Source organism: Pogonomyrmex barbatus, unplaced genomic scaffold (assembly GCF_055798465.1).
Source record: "Pogonomyrmex barbatus isolate J1 unplaced genomic scaffold, ASM5579846v1 scaffold2, whole genome shotgun sequence".
NCBI lineage: Eukaryota > Metazoa > Arthropoda > Insecta > Hymenoptera > Formicidae > Pogonomyrmex > Pogonomyrmex barbatus.
The window spans coordinates 12150471-12171433 of record NW_028297116.1 but is presented as its reverse complement, the minus strand read 5'-3'; the positions used below and the strand labels follow the sequence as shown (position 1 = coordinate 12171433).

The 20963-nt window shown below is 30.7% G+C and overlaps 2 protein-coding genes across 6 annotated transcripts in view; one reads left to right on the top strand and one right to left on the bottom strand.

Annotated features, from left to right (window-relative positions):
* Positions 1–958: 958 nt before the first annotated feature.
* Fstl5 (follistatin-like 5) overlaps positions 959–20963 on the top strand; it is a 36256-nt gene continuing 16251 nt past the window's right edge. The window contains exons 1-2 of one of the 5 annotated variants that reach the window (XM_089076736.1): positions 959–976; positions 1465–1714. The gene's annotated coding sequence lies outside the window, so the exon portion shown is untranslated. Of the gene's footprint in view, positions 1118–1140; positions 1715–20963 lie in introns of those variants that run through there. The other 4 variants (XM_089076735.1, XM_011632045.3, XM_011632044.3 and 1 more) reach the window with 4 other exon arrangements.
* LOC105422607 (uncharacterized) lies at positions 4203–20907 on the bottom strand. The gene is made up of 9 exons (XM_089076085.1): positions 18360–20907; positions 17539–17849; positions 16119–17054; positions 15599–15946; positions 8438–8671; positions 8072–8202; positions 7416–7621; positions 6269–6451; positions 4203–5494 (listed from the first exon to the last, which is right to left on the bottom strand). Exons 1-9 carry the CDS (start codon positions 18701–18703, stop codon positions 5203–5205), a joined length of 2985 nt encoding a protein of 994 aa, XP_088932211.1. The 5' UTR covers positions 18704–20907; the 3' UTR covers positions 4203–5202.

Below are 20963 nucleotides of genomic sequence, written 5' to 3'. Positions count from 1 at the left end.
ATTAAATCAATATTACTTCAAAAGAGAAAACTAATCATATTAACTCTGAAAATAGTATCTCAACGATGGCTCATAATACAGTCTGGCTCGAAGGATAAAATAGCAACATTATGTTATCAGTTTATCAGCGATCCGTAATTTAAACGTTACAATGTATAATTTGTAATGATACTATATTAATAATAATAATATTTATGATAAAGCATGATTTTTCATTAAGTGCTTTCTTTTATACAATTTCATATAATTTTATTGAAAATTTATAAATTTTCAATAAGAAAGATGTATTTTAAATCATTTTGCATTAAATATTATAAACATTATATTATTACAGTTCATAAAATTAAAGTTATTCTTTCATTTTTTTACCAAATTCGATTATATTATATTATAAACCAAGGAATCTTCACTCACGGGAAAACGATAATATCGATGAGAGATGTCGCTTTAGTCAAAATTGCTGTCAAAAATTTGATGTTCAGTAAACGTGCAAGTCTTTCTATAACAAAGATTAAGCGAAATAATGTACTAAAAAAAAGACAAGGCTGTAGTACAGTAATAGTTCAACACTCTTATCTCTGTCATCTTCTTTTTCATCTATCAGAGAAAAGGATGCACGTTGCTGCGGCAGGAACAGATCTATTATGTTTAATTAAGTAGATAACAGCAGAAATTAATTAAAACGGTCTCACAGCGGTGACATTAGTTGCCTCGATACTTGTTCTACCTCCGCGCGCGATTGTTCTCGGGTCAACGCGCACCGACCACCGCTACCACGCTCTCCCGAGAGCGACAAATTACGAAGTTATCCCCTCTCTCCCTCGGACACGCGACACTTATAGAGAATTAATAGCGGCTTTTATTGCGAGTTCTCGAAGTAACTGGCGGAATTGCCAAAAAAGTTTAAGTCGATCTATGTCGACGGCGACGCAGGCGCAAACGTGTCGTTTCCATGGCGCCGATGCTATACAGTTAGGTAATGTTGGATTAGACACTACGCCGTTTTCCAACCCTCTCCGGATAACGTTCAGTACACCCTAAACCATCGTCGCGGTTAGAGGATCTCTTCCATCTCCATACCCGCACACGTGCATGTAGACACACGCAGGCACGAACCGTACGCATATTATACGCACCTATACATATACACGCACGTACGGTGTATCATACGCATGCACCAACGTCCACCCACGCACCTGAGGGAAAACGCGTGGCTATTTACCCCCCTGTTTACGATACGGTCCCTCCGGCCTGTGTATCCGTTAGCTCATTTGTTTATTCAATCGCCTATTCTGCCCTGCTCTTCCGATCCGCCAGTGATTTCCATTCATTCGCATACATACGCGTGTCTCCCTTCGGTGGTGTTCATTTATCGTCGTGTCCGTTCAGCCCTTCGTACGCTATAATAATAGTGAAGTTCAGAATGTATGAATAATCTCATGTTGATTTATGTATATGCCACAGCTTTTTTAATCATATTCCCGCGTCACGTACGAAGTCACAGTCTCGCTCGAATCCAGCCGATTGAGTATTTTTGCCCTTCGCGAGGTGCGCTTCGACATCACCACCACCGGCGTGGACCCTAAAATCCAGGCTGCGTGCACGTAATCCAGCACAGTGTCGTGGGACGAAAGTGGCGGGTGGTGTGTTTACTGCGGTGGCGGCGAGGGTATTATCCTGACGAAACTAAAACTAGTCAGGTCAGTAACACGGGGTGAGTCGAGTTGCTTGGACTTTTCGTAGTGCACCTACATATCTGATTGTTTTTAATTTTAAATGCTGTAAATAAAAATTAAATGTATTTGGTAAACAATATGAATAATTTCATATATATCTCAAATAATATTTGGAGTTATTTTTTTTTATGTGCGTATAAATATTTCATAAATTTTAAAATATTCTCCGATAACTATAGCATTTTAGAAAATTTTAGTTTCACATTATTGAAAATATGAAAATTTCAATGTTATTTAAATCATTTTATTTATTTAAATTTATAATCGTTTCATTATTTTTAGAATTTTAAATGCAATTTTTTAAATATATTTTTATTTCTTTCTCTTAGTTCGTAAAAAAATCTTGTCATACTTTGTGAGATATAAATGTGTAAAATGGAAAATATTACTAGAAATTATATAAATAATGTTTATTTACATTTTATTTTGTAAATTATAAAATTACTTTTAGCCATAAAAAGAAAAGACAGAAAGAAATATAACTTTTATAATACATATAATATCACACGTAATGTGTACACATAACAAATATTTACATTAGATATTACTCGTTCCATTATTAGTACGTGACAAGAACGTATTATAAAATTTAATTAATTAAGTTATATGAATATCGTTTTTAATTAAAATGATATATATATGTATCCAATTTTATTCCTATGTTTCAGCAATAACAAAAATGCCATTATTTTATAACTTCCGAAAACGGAAATAAATACGGAAATAAATATGAATAAAATACGAATAACGAATCGAATATAATTACAAGTTACAAGTGCGTACTAATGGTTTTACTAATGGTGCGTACTTAATTAGTGATAAATCGTTCGATGCACTCGTATCCTACATGTGCAGGCGTCATCGCGTGAAAACACGGCGGTTTTTTTTCTCGCCCTAGATTTTCGACGTGACGCGCACCGTGACGGGGGAAACGCGAGAATGTGCGTCCCCGGCCACATTTACAGAAACATTAGAGAAATAATCGATACACGACAGGTCGCTATGACAAAAATAGACGAATGTTCGTAATGCATCCGCATAGAGATAAATACATTCCGCTGCCGCCGTGTGCGCCGGCTATGTACAGAGTGGTAGATAGGGTAGGCATATGCGTATAGGGGTGCGTGACGCGCGACACGGTGGGGTCGCGCAGGCGCTACCTGTAGACTCCGCGGAATACGTGATGATAAATACTAAATTTAACCCCGGGTGAAACGGCGCGACGTCAGGCTATCCGGATCGATAACACTTTTCTGGCGTCTCCTTTTCTTTTTTTATCGGCGAAACGTGACTTCGCGTATGTAGGGCGTTTATGTATATAAATCGTTGACCGCAGAGGTCGGCGGAGGCGCGTACCCCATTCGTGTGATACATCCGATACATATCGTGTGACAAAGCCTTTATTAAAATTCCGTGACGCTTAAAATTCCGCTATCAGACCGAGACAAAAATTTGCACTATGACTATGGGAGACACAGCGAGGAATGTTAACTATGTAGATATTTGTTATAAAAATTAAGGCTTCAAATTTTGATAGGATTTTTATAAGTAAAATAATTAATTAATAAGTAAAATGTTTGTATTTGTTTTATAGTAATTGAAGTTTGTACTACTATTTCATAATTGTGGTACATAATTTTAGACAGATATATCAGAATTAAACGGGAAATATTCCAGGATCGACGGAATAAATAAAGTTATAATTTATACTGTATAAGTTAATTAATTAACTCTCAATTATGCTTTATGAATACTTTACTATAAATTGAACGTTGAAACTATCATGATTTATTATTTATGCATAGGAATATATTAATTTCTACTCTTTCTCATATAAAATTAATAACTTACAACATCGGGAAAAATTCTGTCTTATTTAAAATACTTATTTAAATATAGAAAATCACTCGTTATAAATAATCAATTTATTTGATTTATTGAAAAAGACAATTATTGCACTTTTACATCACATCTTTAGGTATTCATCAATTCATATAGGCATAATAATGTGTGCGGGTATTAATAAATATTATTTATCTGATTGCAACACACATACTCATTTATACATTAGTGAAATTCTATAAACGTCATTAAAAGCTAGATGTATACATTATTTGATGATACATTATTTGATGATAAATTCATTTATTTGTGTAACTGTAACAGAATATATAATCGACCTTTTATGCACCTATATTGCGCTTTGTATCTATGAAATATATTTTGAAATATCAATATATTTCCGCTTATTCCATATTCCCATATATGTGTCATTTCACGTATGAGAGATTACTAATATAATTTCTACGAACGTAATTAAGCAATGTACATCATCCACGAAAATTCGAGGATAATCCATCCATCAAAAGCAGTAATATTCAGTCCAAGATAAAATATACATTTCGCGTATACATTTGCGTTTCATACTCTTCTTCTTCGAATACAATGATCATAGGATACGACAGAAAACATTATTCTATTTATTTAAGCGAGAAAAAAGCGTCGGATTGACCGGAGAATTTTCTCAAATGCAAAAGATTACATCCATTTGCATTTGAATCAGTAAAAAGGAAGTAGAATGCTACCTAATTTAAAAAAGATGATCTCACTTTTCCCATTGTGTTACCTCAATCAACAATCAGAAAGATAAAAGCAAAGGTAATTTAAACTACCTTTTTAAGAACTCAAACATATTAACTTAAATTTAATTTTTTTTTTAAGTATTTTCTTCTGAATATTAAAAATACTGATTTCTTTCCTGTATTTTCACATATTTTTGCCTTTAAGAAATCATGTCTTGGTTTTTTAATTATTTAAAAAGCAATGTCTGCATTTTATAAATTAGTAAAAATATATCTTGTATTATTTTAATCTATTTATAAATATAACATTTTAAACTATTTATAAATATATTGTATTATAAATAATAACAATAATAACGCTTTTTAAACTTTTGAAAAAAGTGACATGAAATATCTCACTTAGATATATCTTAAAATCCGCATTCTACCGAATCCATTATGTTGACATGCACATACAGCAATGTATTTAAAATAATTTGCGCGTAAACAAATGCAAAACATTCTACCGAATACAACACGATAAAATGCATTTATTTACATACATTTGTTATATCATACAAAACTCAGAATTCGTTCTGGATTCGTGCAAGTTTCAAGATATATTAAAATATGATCATACTGGCTCTAATGAAAAATGAATAATTATCAAAATTATATTAATTAAACTATAATGGAATTATGAAAATTTACTGACGATGCATATATTACGTTTGCATCTAAAATATTAAAATCAATCGTTCCGTTTAAAAAAAAAAAAAAAAGATTAGAATATTATATTAAATTGTATAAACTAATCTTGAAGATTCTATGAAAAAATGTAGCTAAAATAGCATATACGAGTTTACTGCATGCATTCTCTTATCTTTTTTTTCTTTTTTTTTTTTTTATTGAACAATACTTGATATTTTGGAGATATTTATCTTGCCTCTTGAAAGACCTGTCGTAGTATCACCTTTAGTCGCACAAAATTTGTTGACGAGATCGGGGTTTGGTGTCTTTAGATCATACGCCCAACCCAACCAAGTCATAAAATCTATAAAGGCGGTAGTCAGATTGAGACGGTACAAGCCAAGTTCCGCGGCCTTATAGTCCCACGGGAAGCAATGATGATAATTGTGCCAACCCTCGCCCATGCTAAAGAAGGACACCACAGGATTCTCCGTTGACTTAAGAGTTCTGGAACAAGAAAGAGAAGACGGGAAGTTTCACTGCTTGATCCGAGCCGGCTATACGAACGAACTTTTGCCGAAATCTCATGCAACAGATTATTTAAGCAAAATAACACCTTACAACTTTTACCTATTACGATACATAGTTGTGAAATATATATTTTGATAAATTACATTTATTTTAGAATAATGAAAAAAATTAAAATATGTGTAGATAGATCTACATTTCAGTTGTAGATTTTAAAAAATAAAAATCTCTTTAAAAAAAAAATCTTTAGATTTCCAAAAAATTTCAAAAAATTTTTTATAATTCTTCAATTCCTTTTGTGTAAAAAAATATATAATATTCTTTAAGAATATAATATTCTCTAAAATGAAAATCTTTGCATATATCCTTTCACAAATTATATCATATAGGTATAATAATAGGTATAAATCGTATTAAATATTAAATTGTAGAAATTATAGGCAAAATAATATTTATTATAAGATAATTTGTTAAATAATTAATATAATTATTTAATCACAATATTGATTAAATTTTATCAAATAATATCGGTGATTAAAATTATCATTAAAACCATTGCCTCATTTACTTTAAGAATATTTCTCGATTATACCAATTAAATTTTTATTTAATCAAAATAATTTTTATTATCAAAATTTAAAATTTTTTTATATTAAATTATAATACTTTTCTATTTATATATAATACATGATTCGAATATTATGCTGGTCAATTTTAATGATAATCGTGTCAAATTAAAAGATTGAAGCACACCTGTCATACGGTCGACTGCCCCACATGTGAGCAAAACTGTTTACGGAGAAAGTCGAATTCAGCAATAACACGTAGCGAATAATCACAGCGCTTATGCCTATCTCCCAGGTTTCGTTCCATAGGTAAACCGGTACTATAGCCGGCAGGACAAAAGTTAGTGTCAACATGATCGGCGAATAATATCTGCAATAAAAAACATTCTAACGTTAACGAATGTGATGTACACGCAAAACTTAATACGGCATCCTGTTTCCTTAGAACCGCGCGACCCAAGTGCATAAATCAAAGTAAATTGCTATACAGCTGTTCCGCTCTCTGATGAGACACTTCACGCTGATTGATTACTACTTAATCTTTCTCATCTCGAGGACTAATGCGACATGCAATTTCAAACATTTCAGATAATTACAAAGCGATTTCGCGTTTAATCCAACTCAATTATCGTAATTTTTTTTAGATGTCACACTCGTTTCCTGTTCGCTTTTCACGATTCTGAATATAAATCATATAATATTATCTAGTTTTTATTCTGTTCTTAAGTTTCCTCTTTCTTCTGTTTTATTTCAAATATTATTCATTTGAATAATGCTCGAAATAAAAGAACAATGAAAGATTCACTTATTAACGTGATAAAAATTTAATATTATTATAAAAGTTTTATTTTTTTATTTTACTTATATTTTTATTGTTCTGTTTCTGTTTTTGCAAACGAAAGATTTTGATACCAAGATTTTGATATATATTAAAAATATATATTAAATATATATTAATATATTAAAAATAATTTTCAATATTTACAAAATAACAATGAATTTAATATATTGATTTAATATATTGATAGATTTCATTAATAAATGTTTGGATGATTAGATTTTGTTATGCTGCGGATGATAATTGAAACTGATATTGGTATATGTAAATAATAAATTTAATATATATATATATATATATATATATATATATATATATATATAACGATAAATTTAACCAATTAGATTTTTGATCGCCGCAAATTGACCACACAATAACTATAGTTAAATGTATTTCCTAAATGTGAATATTTTATTCACCTTTTTAAAGTTCATTTTAAAGTTGTATTTTTAAAAAATACATCGATTACTTCGCATACGATGAATGTTAGACTCACTTGTCGACAAAGCGTATCACAGGATCGGCAGCAATATCACTCATATCTACATTTTTACCATATTGTATGACTGCCGGATGATGCTTCATCATTAACCAGCCAACATGCGAAAAGAAAAAGCCCCGATTAGAGTTATGCGGATCTGCAGATGTGTCCGTGTATCTGTGATGAGTTCGGTGAACCCGAAGCCATTTAGATGGATGAGTCTGCAAAATAGTAAAAATTTTGAAAATTAATAATTAGAGTTACAACAAATGATAATTTCCTAATTGTTAATGATATTGTTAAGAAAATAATTGTTAATTTCATAAAAAACTAAGATTTTCAAAATTGCATCAGGTAGTTTACAATTTTCATAGTTCTTCAAAAAAACTTTGTTCAATTACTTTAAAGAGTATTAATGTAGCAAAAATATTGTTGAATCAGTGAATGTACGTAGTGAAATAAATCCATCAATTATAGAGTTTAATTATATAGTATCCTATATAGTATTAACGAGAATATAGGCAACAAGATATAATATTAGCGTATGTATTGCAATCGACGACTTCTGTTTCTAAAAAGTAAGTACCGCTCTGAAACTAATAGCTTATGACAAATGGTATGTGTTAATATCGGGTTATTACTGACTAGATAATTAGTCTGTAATATCTTACCATGCCGGCCATACAGTATAAATAAGCGAGTAGTATTCTGAGTGGCAATTTGGCACTATAGCTCCTATGTGCCCAAAGACGATGAAGGCCAGCAGTTATGCCCAAACCAGCCGCATATCCGTATGCAGTTGCTAAATATGAAAAATAAAATCAAAATCACATTTATCTTTATATTATTTAACATAAATTGAACATAATGAAAGAGAGACAAAGAGAGAAGAGAGAGAAAATTATGAGATCTCAAAATACTAAAACAATTTTTAATTTATAGAAATAATTGGAAATAAATAATTCTTTATGAAATAAGTTAAGATGTGTGAGTAAATAATGTAATTTTATTGTTATTGATAATTAATAAATACATACACCATATCCAGGTCCAAAGGGTCGCCTTGTGATATCGAGTAACGAACAAATAGATCGCAACGAAGTGGAGAACGGCGATACCAATGACATTGCGCCAAATTAATGGCTGCATCGCCGGTATATGCTCTTTCGGAGGTTGATCGAGGATCGAATTTCTACCATTTTTTGTTCCCGGCTGCACTGATTTTCGATTTTTATTGTCCTCATATTCGGTTATTGTCGAACTGTACATTACTGAAAACATTTGGAGTAGTATTGGCATATGGTGTATTTATTTCATTTGCGTTTACTATTGTCTAGTTATCATATGCGCGTTTATATTCTGACAAAAGATTCTAAAAACATTGCACCATCTTGAGAAATATGGCTGTGTAGTATAAATTATAGTAGCAACCAATTTATCGCATAATCTGTTCCGTCTTTTTAGATTTCAGCAAAACTTTATTTTATTCTATTACTATATTATTCTTTATCTATATTGATTTACAAATAAATATATTAGTTTTAAAACAGATAAAAAATTATTATAAAAAGTTTCACAATTATTATATACACAGGATTACAAAAATTGAAAACAGATAAACTGCAAACAACAAGCAAAAAGATATACACCAAAATTGCATCTACGTCGATCGCGTTCGAGGAAAATATTAAAAGAAAAAGTTGTATTGTAGAAATTGAAAGTACTCACAATTTGTTTTAATACTAAAAAAGTTAAATGACAAAAATTATCGTAATTATCGTAAACGACTCAATTATGTCGCGTAACAGGTTATTTACAAAATTACACGGCAAACGAATGATCCGGATGAAAATTTCGCATCGGTCTCATTACAGGGCGATCTCGTGTTAACAAGCGCCTATTGTTGGCTGTATAATTGCCGCCTCGACGTCTCGTGTAATTATCCGCATTAGACGAGCGTCTAAATCACGGCATCGACGAACGAGACGTGTTTCCCAACTCGCGTGTACGTCAATATACGATACCGGCGTTCCGTATCGCTGCGCATTGCTTATAACGAGAGTAATTTCAGCATCTCCACGACTCTCTCGCGCGGCAAGACGAATAGCCTTCCCGCACTCCCAGATGCAAGTTCGTGGTCAAGGCAATTACACGTCACGCATTGACAACCGATTCGTTTCGCCGATGCGCATTTGGCCGAGTTTGTCGTGAAATTAAACGTGAATTATATGTGTATATATATATATATATATATATATATATATATATATATATATATATCTAACGTATGTACCAATATAATATTACGCTTTCGTGCTCTCAATCAGTCAACGTATACATTTATACACGATGAAAATTTTTCATACAAATCTCTTCGTAAATCTCTTCTATATATGTCTACAAAACACATCTATCTATCTATCTTCGTTTATAAAAAAAAAAAATGAACATTTTACATGCATCTTGTGAATGCATCTTTAAAATTTATAATCGTCACTTGCTTTCATTGAAAAGCATTCTTGAAACTAAAAAAACTCGTGAGATTAAACCGCAACTGTTTTGATTCGCGCGACTAAACAATTAGGAAACACTTGTGGTAGACCCACTTTTGTTGAAATAAAGGTGGCTTTTTATATGGCAATGTCCAATTTCCAATATATCCAATTTCCAATTGATGCAAACTCAACCAAAAGATACAATAAAAGCGTGTGTAAAAATTTTGCATTACGATGAAACGATTTTTTTCAATTCCCGCGATATTTACATCTTGACTACAATTTTATAATTTGATGTAAGAGTTCAGTCGATGTGAGATACAATCGCTTAATACTGACATAGAAATGATGATAAATACGCCAGTAATTTCAATGGAATCATTCGAAGAACTTTCTTCGCCATAAAATCAATCCTGAATGTAATTAGAAAGCTAGTACACATCCAATATCACATTAATAATACTGATTGCATTTTCATTACAATTAACAGGCTTCATGTTTTATCAAGGTTAATAGCTTCCATAAGCAGAATCTTTTCGTCACGTGTATACATATCAACGGAATGTGTTATACATTGAGAGAAATTGCTTAAACTGCAAAAAAAATGTAATTTCCGAGATGGTAATATTAATTCTTAAGGTAAAAATGGAAAATAAAGTAGATGTTGCCTTTCAGTTTTTTAGAACCAAATTTAATAATAGTAACTGTGAGTTAAAGCACCATTTTGATCACGGAGCATTTTTTTGTAAGTAACATTATAAGAATGTTCGAATCATACTCAAATTAATGTACGAATGCGAAACTTTATTTCTTTAAAGTAGTGCTTCTTTTTGCGCGATTTGATTCGGCTTGCGACAAATCGTTACCAAAAACCGCAGTTACGTTACTTTTCATTGACGCTGTCGATTTCGTTACGCTTCTATCGACGATATTCGCGCCTCTGGTTTTGTCAAGCACCGCATCGTCATCTACGATGTAATAGCGGTCGTATCCCCCCCCCCTTTCCATCCCATGGCTCATTCGCATTTTCTGGTTGTTTTGTTTCCCCGCGTATAGTTCGTATAAAGACTCATGCAATGACTTATGTTAATATGTATGAACCAACCGGGGGATATTTCTGTCAGCGTAAACGCGGATAATGCGCCGCTATCGCTGCCGCCTACGCTGCTCGGGATCGCGCGGTTTACAACCCCCTTTCCTGTAATCTCACCACGGGCTTAACGTGGCGAAAATGCACGCTAAATCGCGTTCGGTACAATGGCCAAGAAAGTACGATTGTGCAAAAGCTCATAAAGTTGAAACACCGCTCCTAGATATCTACAAATAATACTCTGGGGTAAATAAGCCAATCTAATATCGCGATATATTTCTACATTGCACGTTTCTAAATATGAAGTATAAATCAATATATATATATATATATATATATATATATATATATATATATATGTTCCACTTTAGTGTGTAACATTTTCCATGTTACATACTAAAGTGAAATGTTATAAATACATTATACATTCGTAAAGCAATATATTTGGTTTATTATCTTATTTATATGTATCAACAGTATTATTATTTGTTACCCATATTTCCCTCTTTCTCTATTGACAGGAAATTCAAAATTCATATGAGTAATTCGATGGAATATTATATCATAATTCAATTATATGCACCCTTATTGACACATCTATTAAATGATTATGTTCAAAATAAATTGTTTATTTAAGTACTGTGTTTAATGTACTGTCTCTATATGTTGCGGATTATTTAACAATTAATAATATCATTATAAATATGTTCTCTTTCAACATATCAGTGTGCCTCTATTAACTTAGTAGACCATGACATGAGAAATATTTGATGTATCAAACCGATATATCTTGGTAACTTTCATGAGCGCACCATCAAAGTTACGATCCGGTAAAAGGAAAATCATGCCAGTGGCCAATTGAGAAAGTATGTCTATTCGCGTGCATTGTGATGCAACGAGGTCGATGTTGAAATCTATCGATAAGCAATGTTGTCACCCCTGCACCACTCTGTGCACGTTCTCATTATATCTTGATCATACCCCATTTTCTTGGCGAGCAAATATATGGCGTATCAACAGAATTTTTGCTAACAGTTTGTGTGCATTAGATAAAGTTAAATTAATCATTATGTTTTCAGATAAAAAAGAAATATTTAACGTTCTTCACCTTTTTATCATAAAAAAATATACATGATACTTTAAAAAAAAAATGGTATTGATTCAGACAGTTTTAGAAATCGAGACCAATATTTTAAAAAATATTTAAAAAATAAATATTGATGAATTATATTTATTTGATATGTTTTTAGCAAATAAATTTAATATTAATTTAACAAGCGTATAATTTAGAGTTTTAAAAATAAAAATTATAGAAAATTATATATAAATTTTAATATCTTGTATAAATCAATAAAAAGGAAGGAAGGCTAGGAAATTTAAAAATTTTCAATAAATGTCTAATAATATTTTTAAAAACTATCAAAGTCTTAAGGAGTTAAACAGTATAAAAATTCTACGGAATAAAATTAATATCATCAACATATTCCAATATCTAATATAATTTTTTAATAATTTTAGGCTTGATAACTTGCTCTTCTTCAACATAATTGTATAAAAATACTAATAATTAAACATTTTTATTGTATATTTCGAAATTTTTTACTACACACAATGACATGATTGAAATTCATATTATTAATAATTATCACCACACTTGTTATACTTACTTAGGTTTAATATACACAAATGTCCGGCAAACTGTCAGACGTGAATTAGATAGAATAAAAGACCGCTGCTGCTTCTCTTCGAACACGTTCAATACAATCTTCGGAATATCATACAGCAGCATCGTTTATAAAGAGGCCCGTAACGCTGACACATATAAAGTAACGCTTAAGATTAGACCAGGTGGTAGGAGAAATCTCCATGCGCCTTGATTCGCGGGGCGGCGTTCTATCACAACTAAAGACATATCTTGTCCATCAACCGGAACCTTTCGCTGCTCCCCGGTTTTCTATTCTCTCACAATTTTTGTGAACGTCCGGTTATTTGTGGCGCCGATCGACGGTGTCAACATATCGCATTTACGTTACATAACAACGCAATACCACTGCATACAATAAAATACAAACCAGAGAGGTTGGCAATATTCTGGGGTTACAGTTATAACGGAATTTTATTTCATTGCTTGTGAAAAAAATTGGATTATTCAATTCTATCAAATTATCATACGGTTTATAAATGATTCTCGACGTTGCTGAAATCTCAATACAGCATGATGAAACATTAATCCCCTATTAGTGGAGGGAATATTAGCGGATTTGAAATATTGGATTTCAAACATTTAAGTAATAAACTGTTACCTAACTTGTCTACTGATAATGTTTGATTTCATTTTATTTCCAAAATTAAAAAACTTTTACTTGTTACACTTTTATGGTTATATAACAATATGTTTATAATGATTTAACAGTTGAAAAATTGATACATTTTTTATTATCAGCTATCATTTTATTTGCATAATTATATTTTATATATATTTGTTTAGCATATTTATGCGTATTAAAATAATAGATAAGAATAATATGATTGTATGGTAGAGCAGTTTCCGTACAATCGAAAAGAGAAATCTAAAATACTTTCCCGTAGATTTTCAAATAGATAATTAACACTTTCACGGCTTAATACAAGAAGTATTATGTCTGAAGCGTGAGATTCTCAATTCTTTTTATTTTATTGAACTATATCATTTAATATATTATTTAATAACCTTTGACATCATACAACAATTAGAAATAAAAGAAATCTTGACAATTGTGACATTTTTAATAAATTCAAATGTATTATTATTAAATACATTATTATTTTGAAATATTTTTTATTGCTTTGACTTTATGTATAACATGTATCGATTTTATTTTAAAAAGATTTCAATTTCTTAATATATACTTAATTGAGCATATATCTAAATATATACTTTTTCTTATATTGTTTATTTTGATCTATATTATCAAATATACAAAAGGATCATCAAAATTAGAAGAGAGAAGAGACTATATTTCCTTAAAAATGCATCGATTTCACTTGATTCATAGTAAACATAAATTTTATTTAATTGATACTTTTATTATTTACTTAATATTCTTATCAGTTATTACAATTCGGATATGAACTGTTAATTCTTTATTGAACACGAGAATTGATACCGGTATTATAAATATCGTTTTCCATTATTATTTTCTTTTATAAACATCGATTGTTAAATGGTAAATTACTGGTATGACAGTTGAATGGCATACGTCTACTTTTTGACAATATTAATATTATATGAATTAATACCGACAATTTTTTTATAAAAATCGTTTATATAATGATATTTGATATTTAATATTGGTATTATTAAAGATTATTAGTATTGCAATTTATGAGAATAAAAATGCATATCACGTATCATCGATAAAATCGCTACCGGTTTTGACATTTAGTAATTAAAAAACATTTCAAGATTTATTTTATATTTACATTTTTATTTTTATTTAAACTTTTAGATTAAAAAACGGATGAAATTTTAATACAATTTAAGCAAGTGAAAATATGTATTGTCAATTTGTTTTATTCATGATACTTAGTTGTAAAAATTAATCTCATCGCGTTTAAACACGCCATTATTCTCGATATCTAAAGCGTATTCGGTACGCCGTTTACTTTTATGAGTTTAATGATAAATAGTCGTACGTACACACATTAAAAAGATATAGAGTAATAAAGATGTACACGTAGACTTTCACTTCGTATACTCTCGTAAATTGTCGTATATGTAAGTTTTAAAAATTCAGTAATCTTTTTGCTTAGTTGCGTGTAAAAGCAATAATCGAATCAGTTTGTTTGAGAGCATTCATAAATCCAGCATATTCAAAAATTAAGACAGTAGAAAATATTATAGAAACAATAATCAACTTACAAATAAAGCCAACTTTTACAGATTCTTTTCACAGATGTACATTATTTATTAATTAGCATAGAATTGACATTAATAAGTATAATAATGAGCATAGTAATGAGCTATTTTTACTTTTGATGACAAAATAAAATTTTCAAAGTTGCGATTAACAAATTTTACATTTGAATATCTTATACAATCTTAAATACAATATTGTCAAAGTAAGCGATTTAATTAGAACCTTTGAATATATACTCAAGCAAGTCAGAAAATAGTTGCAATCAATGTTACATTTATTGATAAGACATTCAAAGAAAGTCGGTCAATCTTTAGTATATATTTAGGATTTAGTTAATGTTTTTAGGATTGCCGATGCGATTTTAAGAATGAAATAGAAAAAACTTTTATCTAAAAGAAAAGATACTAAGTAATATTATTGACAGTATTGTATTGTATCCAAGTCAGCAATTCAAATTCTATTCAAATACTGAAGAGACTTTTTAAAAATGGAAGAGATAGAAAAGTATAAAAACGGAAAAAAGGAAATAAAACGGAAAAAAAACATAAAATAAATAATATTAAATCACAAATGGACGTTTGAAAATTAAAATTTTGAGAATCTAAAAGGATCAATTTATATATAGTTGCCTTGCCAACTATCTAACCAGCGCTAGTTATTAACTTGTTGCCGTAAGTGATACAATCCATGGTATGCGCAAACTCGTTTACGTACCGTAAAACAATTGAAGAGGACAGGCTGTCCAATAACAATAACAGGGTGAAACGTCGAAGCAATCGGTGAAACAAGTTAGATGTGGTTGCAATTGACAGCACAAAGGATACGTTTGCAGACGGGAGAATGAAGGTGACGGAGGAGGAGAGTTTCTCTTTCCTCTTTCCGTGATACCTATTGTCGCCGTGTTTCTTCCACCCTTCGATTTGCTCGGTGCCGAGAACGCTTTCTTGAAAGCCCTTCCTCTGTTGTCCTTTATCGCATGTCCTTTCGTTTTCGCTATCGCAGCAGCATCTGCCTTGACATCTGCAGAAAAGAAGTTCCGTATTTTTCTCATGTATCCATAAATATTTTATTTATTTAACAATCTCACAATTTAAAAAATAAAATTTAATAAATAAACGTTAAATTTTTTTCTATGACTGATTTTTTTTTTCTTTTTAGAAACATACAGAATATTAGAAAGAAAAAATATGGAAAAAAATTTTTAGAGCAATGTAATTTCTCAAATTATATTCACTTTTAATTAAAGAATTGATGAATATCGAACGAATAGCGCCTTGATCTTTCTTTATTCCTTTATCATTATTTGCTGTTATTGGATTATTCATAATTCTTTTATGCGGATTATTCATAATTCTTTTATGCGGATTTATATGTACACCTGTATTTGCATTTATCCTGTCGTTTAAAGCTTCATAATAAATAGGTGTTTTTTCTTTTATAATTGTGGCATTTACAGCTTTTGCAATAGAAATTGCAGAATCAGCGTCCGCAGCAATTTTCGCTTCGATGGGAATCGCAGTAGAATCTGCAGTTGTACCAATAGGTACTTTTCTTTGTTTAATAGCATTTGCATCAGCAATAACTTTTGAAATTTTTGAAATGGCAACAGAGTCTACAGCTGCATCTGAAGGTATTTTTCTTTGTTTAATAGCGTTTGCATCAATTTGTGCAACAGAGATCACAGGAGAATTTGCATCTGCAGATATTTTTTCTCTTTTAATTACGGCAGCATTAGCAATAACTTTTGAAATTTTTGAAATGGCAACAGAGTCTACAGCTGCATCTGAAGGTATTTTTCTTTGTTTAATAGCATTTGCATCAATTTGTGCAACAGAGATCACAGGAGAATTTGCAACTGCAGATAGTTTTTCTCTTTTAATTACGTCAGCATCAGCAATAACTTTTGAAATTTTTGAAATGGCAACAGAGTCTACAGCTGCATCTAAAGGTATTTTTCTTTGTTTAATAGCGTTTGCATCAATTTGTGCAACAGAGATCACAGGAGAATTTGCAACTGCAGATATTTTTTCTCTTTTAATTACGGCAGCATCAGCAATAACTTTTGAAATTTTTGAAATGGCAATAGAGTCTACAGCTGCATCTGAAGGTATTTTTCTTTTAATTGCGTCAGTATTCGCAGCAATCTTTGGAACGGAAATCGCAGCAGAATCTGTAATTGCATCAGCAAATGATTTTCCTTTTTTAATTGCAGTAGCATCCATAGTTTTTATAATAAAAAAAGCATCCGTTGGTGCATCAACGGATGCTTTATTATATATCGATCCGTGCACTCGTTTGCAATCACATTGTTTATTTTTAGACAAAATCTACGACTAAATCTCTTATCTGAATTTTTCGAAAATGTTTAATAGCTCTAGGGTAAACCCATAAGAATAGTGAAACGCTTCTTTTAAAGAGATTTAGTCCAAAAGCAGGCTTTTATTGTTTATCTTATGTAGACATATATTTTGTACGTAAAAAAGTCTTACTTTAATCATTAAAATAGCATTAAGATATTATTTAATTTAAAAGAAAATTTAATTTATGTTTAGAAGAGGATTTTACTACTTGGAATTAAGTAAGATATTTTTCCCTATTTTCCGAAAAATAAACATTTTTAAATAGCATCCTGTTAAAGCAACTGAATCAATTACTGGCTAAATCCGCAGCCTCCTTTTTAACGAGCTCTTCACAGCGGCATATTAAACGACTGTGGGGAACTCGAAGCAAACCGTCGTCATCCCAGCAATCGCTTTGAAGCTCCTTCGACGTCAGCTGCCGAGAAAGATATGGCTGTTTCTCGTCCGACTCTCCCCGAGTGTAAAACGCTTCGCGTATACTTTTGACTCGCGTAATATCTGTTATGAGGCATTTGCCGAGATAACTAATCCGAATGTACAGCGAAATCGTGGCAGCTGTATTCCGGAAGTTCTCGTCTAGCAGACTGTACGTTCCCGTTGTGGACCTTAAATATATACATATTCACCATGTTATTAAGTCTTTGATATTACATAGGATCCCTCACTAAGCGTATTTCCTTCGAAAAAGAAAGTACTTATAATACTTCAAAGGAAGCACGCTATACTATGGATTTTCCAGCCAATCATTCTTTTTTCTTCAAGATGCTTAAGATTCTAAAATCTAAGATATAACCATATATTTTATTATAATATTATTAAAAATATTAAAGATATTAAATATATTAAAAAATAGTATTAAAAGTAACGTCGTACGATGCTACCATAAAGAAAAAAATATAACGATAACAATGTATTTTGATAATATTTTGATGATATATTAGATGATAACACATTTGTAACGTGGCAACTTTTTTTCGATGGCCGATTACGGTCCAACGAATGAATCCGAAACAAACGCGATGGGACAGCTAGATCGGAGAGAGCTTTCGACGAGATAAAAAGTTTCCTCTCCCAACATCAACAATCGGCAGCTCCTCGATTTTCGGCGCTATCACCTCGAGATAATCTGCCGTTTATAGAAGTCCGACAAGTGTTCCGCCAATTCGTTCCGCTCGCGAATCTGTTTGGCGATGCTGTTCAGAAAACCGTCAACTGGCACAGCGGCAAAGCCGATCCTCTGGCGCGAGGCCATCTCAAAATCCTTGCACACTTGTCTCTGAACGTATAACTGGACATCGATGCCACTCGCTTCTTTCTCGAAGAAATTTGCAGGCACGGAAAAGACGACGGATCTACCACCGTAGAATTTCTCGTTTTCATAATTGGAGCCTTGATAAGGACGACAATCGCATCGATTTGGTGATAGCGACGTCCAATCTTCGTCCAGCATACGGAACATGACGATCGTCTTCTTCAAGATAACTTTGTCAAACGCCGTGGTCCAAGGGACAAATAACTATTATTACAATCAGATAATTACATTCTAATAATTAATCAAAATTTATTTAGCTATCGCTAATAATAAATGAATTTAGATATTAAAATATTTTATATTTAGTTTTACAGAAATTTAGTCATTACAGAAATGGATTTAGAGAAATATTAACTTACATTTTCTACGGCAACCTCTAGCATCATTAAATGCAAATCGTGCAAAAGAATGAGCGACGACATTGTTCATATTACATATTGTAATATTATTCCATCATCTCATTTATAACATTAATTTTATGATGGTACTTGTTAGTGATAAAAATGGATTACGATTCATTTTTCGGCGTGTGTGATATTTGCTATGATTGTAAAATTTATAGGTTCGAACGCTATGCGCGTTCAAAAACCAGAAGTTAACGTTTATTGCGTATCTCGAATGCACATCGATATTAAATGGAATGCTGTATTTGCTCGGAATTTGCCGTTTACATGTGCATATAGAAAAATAAAAATAGAATGAACATTTTAATTATTAAAATTTATAAATTAAATATTGTTAAACAACATAACGATGTTTTAGAATAAAACTAAAAGAACGAATCTGCATGTTCCATCAATATAGCTTAATATTTTAAATCTATATTTCTTTATTATTTATCACAATTTTTAATATATATTTTCAGAAATAAATTTCAGATTTTAGCATGCTGTTCTTATTCAAAATTAATTCATCATATTTATATTTAAATGTTAATAAATTTTTAATATTTTTGTACTTCAAACTTTGTTAACGATACATTACGGTTAAAAGAAAAATCAATTCAATATTAATCAAAGTATTTACCATTAGGCGTTAATGCGACAATGCTGCATAAGATATTATATAATGCTAAAGAAAGTTGGTCAAAAGTTACTTGCTGTTTCCCCTCTCATGTAGCAAGAAATTGGATTTAGCGAAAGAAAGGCCAATCTTGTTGAGATTCATTAAACCGACGTTTCACTACGTCGAAACTTACGTCATTAGTAACACACAAAAGAATGGAAACAGACTTATACATTCGTAGTTGTCGAATCAGCTAAACTGTAACATAATGTAGTATTGTATAGATGAAAATATCAAATTGCCCAGTTACAGAATTGCTAAATAATCCTTTTGTCTTAAATAGGCAAAAAGAAAAAAATTTTCTCAATGCTTATGTATATATTACATTCAAAGAGTTTCATATTTTATATCAGCCATTTAGTATGCAATATCCCATGTTCAATATTATATGAAAATCTTTCTCTTGCTATTTTATGTATTTTGAAAAAAAAATATTATCTCAAAATATTTCATATTTTGCACGAATTAATAACGGATTTAAAATATCATTTTTTTGTTTGATTCCGAAATTTAAAATGTAATATATATAAAAAAAGTAAAAGATGTACTTTATTTAATATTTTATATCCCCGATTTATTTTATATCTATACAAAATATAAAAAATTATCTAAATATATGAAGTAAATTAAAAAATAAAAAAATATTGATTTACAATCGTAATAACTAAATAGGGCATTACAAAGTACATAAAATCTATAATATATATTAGACAATAATATTCATGCATATACAATCTATTAGTAATAATTTTAGCTTATTGCATAATTATTCGTGTTTAATGTTTCAATAAATGATATATAATAGCAATTACCATTCGCCATTTGACATTAGATTTCTATATGGCTATAATTTTCAACACGAATTTAACATTGTGTCAGAAATTAGTTTCATCTTCATTTGCCACATGCTTTTCAATTTTGAACGCAATTTAACGTGGATTTAACAAAATAAAAAATCCGGAACTACTGCCGCATCGTAAATACTAACTATCTTATATCATTCATAATATCGACTTGCATCGTTTGTTTTTTATCAATGCCTTTATAAATTTTTTATTTTCTGAAATATAACATGTGCGTTGTATTTCCTATAAATTGCATTCGTAAGTTATATCTTGAATGTAATACGGCGGGTTAAAGCTTTCATAAAAAAAAAAAAAATTCGGACATTGATCTCCGATTTAATTAACAAAAAGCAGCTTAACGTATCATTAATTGTTTAAAACCATTCACATAAATATTGTTGCAACCTTTGCGGTAGCACTGTAACGCAGGATCTCATTCTACTGTAAACTCGTACAACATAACTCAACGCGTAATAGTACTGTTGTATTACAACACG